We start from the raw sequence: 1,473 nt of genomic DNA on the forward strand, positions 1-1,473 counted from the left end.
CTCCTCCTCCTCCTTCTCATCCTCCTCCTCCTCCTCCTCCTCCTTCTCATCCTCCTCCTCCTCCTCCTCATCCTTCTCATCCTCCTCTCCCTCCTCATCCTCCTTCTCCTCCTGTTCCTCCTCCTCCTCCTCCCCTTCCTCCTCCTCCTCACCATGTGCATCCCGGCGATGGTGTCGGCTCCGTACTCGGACACCATCACAGGTTTCCCCGACACGTTCCTCCACTCCTCGATGCAGGCGAGAAGCTGCCGGCCGATCAGCTGCGCGCGCCCCGGGTCCGAGTACCAGCCGAAGTAGCGATTCACCATGACGACGTCGAGATGCTGATGCTGCAGGAAGAAACAAGCGCACACACAGAGGGCGCTGTCGTCAGCGCGTGGCGGCAGGACGGGCGATGTGACGAACGCGGCGCGAAACTAACGACGCGGAAACGCGCTGCGACGACGATGACGCCGCACGTCTCTAGATTTTACCCGCCTTCGAAAATTTGTCGAATTCGTTTGTCAAGTCATGCCTCTAGCTGCCATGAGCAAAGGGAAAGCTTTTTCGGGGCGGCCACGCCCGGGCGGTGTGTCACGTCGCGACGCGTGCACACGGAGAGTCGTTAGCACTCACAGCAACATCCTTCGCTGCGGCCGAACTCAGAGCTATGGTCAGCGGTCGGCGCGAGACGTCCAGGCTCCGCGCTCGCTCCGCCACGGCCCTGGAATGGTTAGAGGTGGGTCAGACGACCGGTGCGCTCACACCGGCACACGTTTGCGCAGGTACAAGCCACGAGAGCGGCTGGGTTCCACGCATGGTCACACACATGGCGCGAGAGCCAAGCAAGGCAATACGCTCACGACGGGCAGAAAAGTATCCGAGCGCAAAATCCTCACGCGAAACTCTGTCTGCGGACACGGGAGCGTGCAACGAAGTGCGGAAAGGTTGACATTTTGGAATCCGAAATATCAAAACGAACGCGCAAACTTCATTAGTTTGACCAGCCTAGCAATAACAGCAGAGGTGGCGTTTGGTTATTTTGCTCAGACAGATAAAGCGGTGAACATACGTCACTCATCGTTTGTGGTGTGGGCAACATGTTTGTGGTAAACCCAGCGATTGGGTGTGTGACGAACCAACACATACTTGAAGTAGTCGTTAGACACCGCCAGGTTAGAGCTGGGTTCGTTGGCGATAGACCACATGACGACGGACGGACGATTCTTGTCCCGTCGAATAAGTTCTTCGATCACCACCAGATGGTGCTGCAGTGTCTGCTTGGCGAAATTCTCCTTACTGAAACAGATTGTAACTTTCTTTTGCAACGAAAACAGGAGATGAACAGGAGATCATCAACGAAAGACCCTTTATTAAACCCCAGCGACCAATTTGCTACTGCCAGCCGCTACCAGAAAACACATTTTCCTCAATAGCTTGACTACAAACCAGACATGCTAGCATTGAAGATATGGCTACCTACGACAACATCTG

At 55.5% G+C, this 1,473-nt stretch overlaps 1 protein-coding gene across 2 annotated transcripts in view; it reads right to left on the minus strand.

The window, feature by feature from the left end:
- The window catches only part of LOC106819603 (beta-glucuronidase-like), a 9,474-nt gene that overhangs the window by 1,919 nt on the left and 6,082 nt on the right, over positions 1-1,473 (minus strand). For both annotated transcript variants that reach the window (XM_014824213.1, XM_014824214.1), the window contains 3 exons: positions 1,129-1,278; positions 616-703; positions 153-329 (listed from right to left, as the gene is read on the minus strand). In XM_014824213.1, the coding sequence (XP_014679699.1) occupies positions 153-329; positions 616-703; positions 1,129-1,278 (415 nt within the window). The remainder of the gene's footprint in view (positions 1-152; positions 330-615; positions 704-1,128; positions 1,279-1,473) is intronic.

Source organism: Priapulus caudatus, unplaced genomic scaffold (assembly GCF_000485595.1).
Source record: "Priapulus caudatus unplaced genomic scaffold, Priapulus_caudatus-5.0.1 Scaffold3801, whole genome shotgun sequence".
NCBI classification, from domain to species: domain Eukaryota; kingdom Metazoa; phylum Priapulida; class Priapulimorpha; order Priapulimorphida; family Priapulidae; genus Priapulus; species Priapulus caudatus.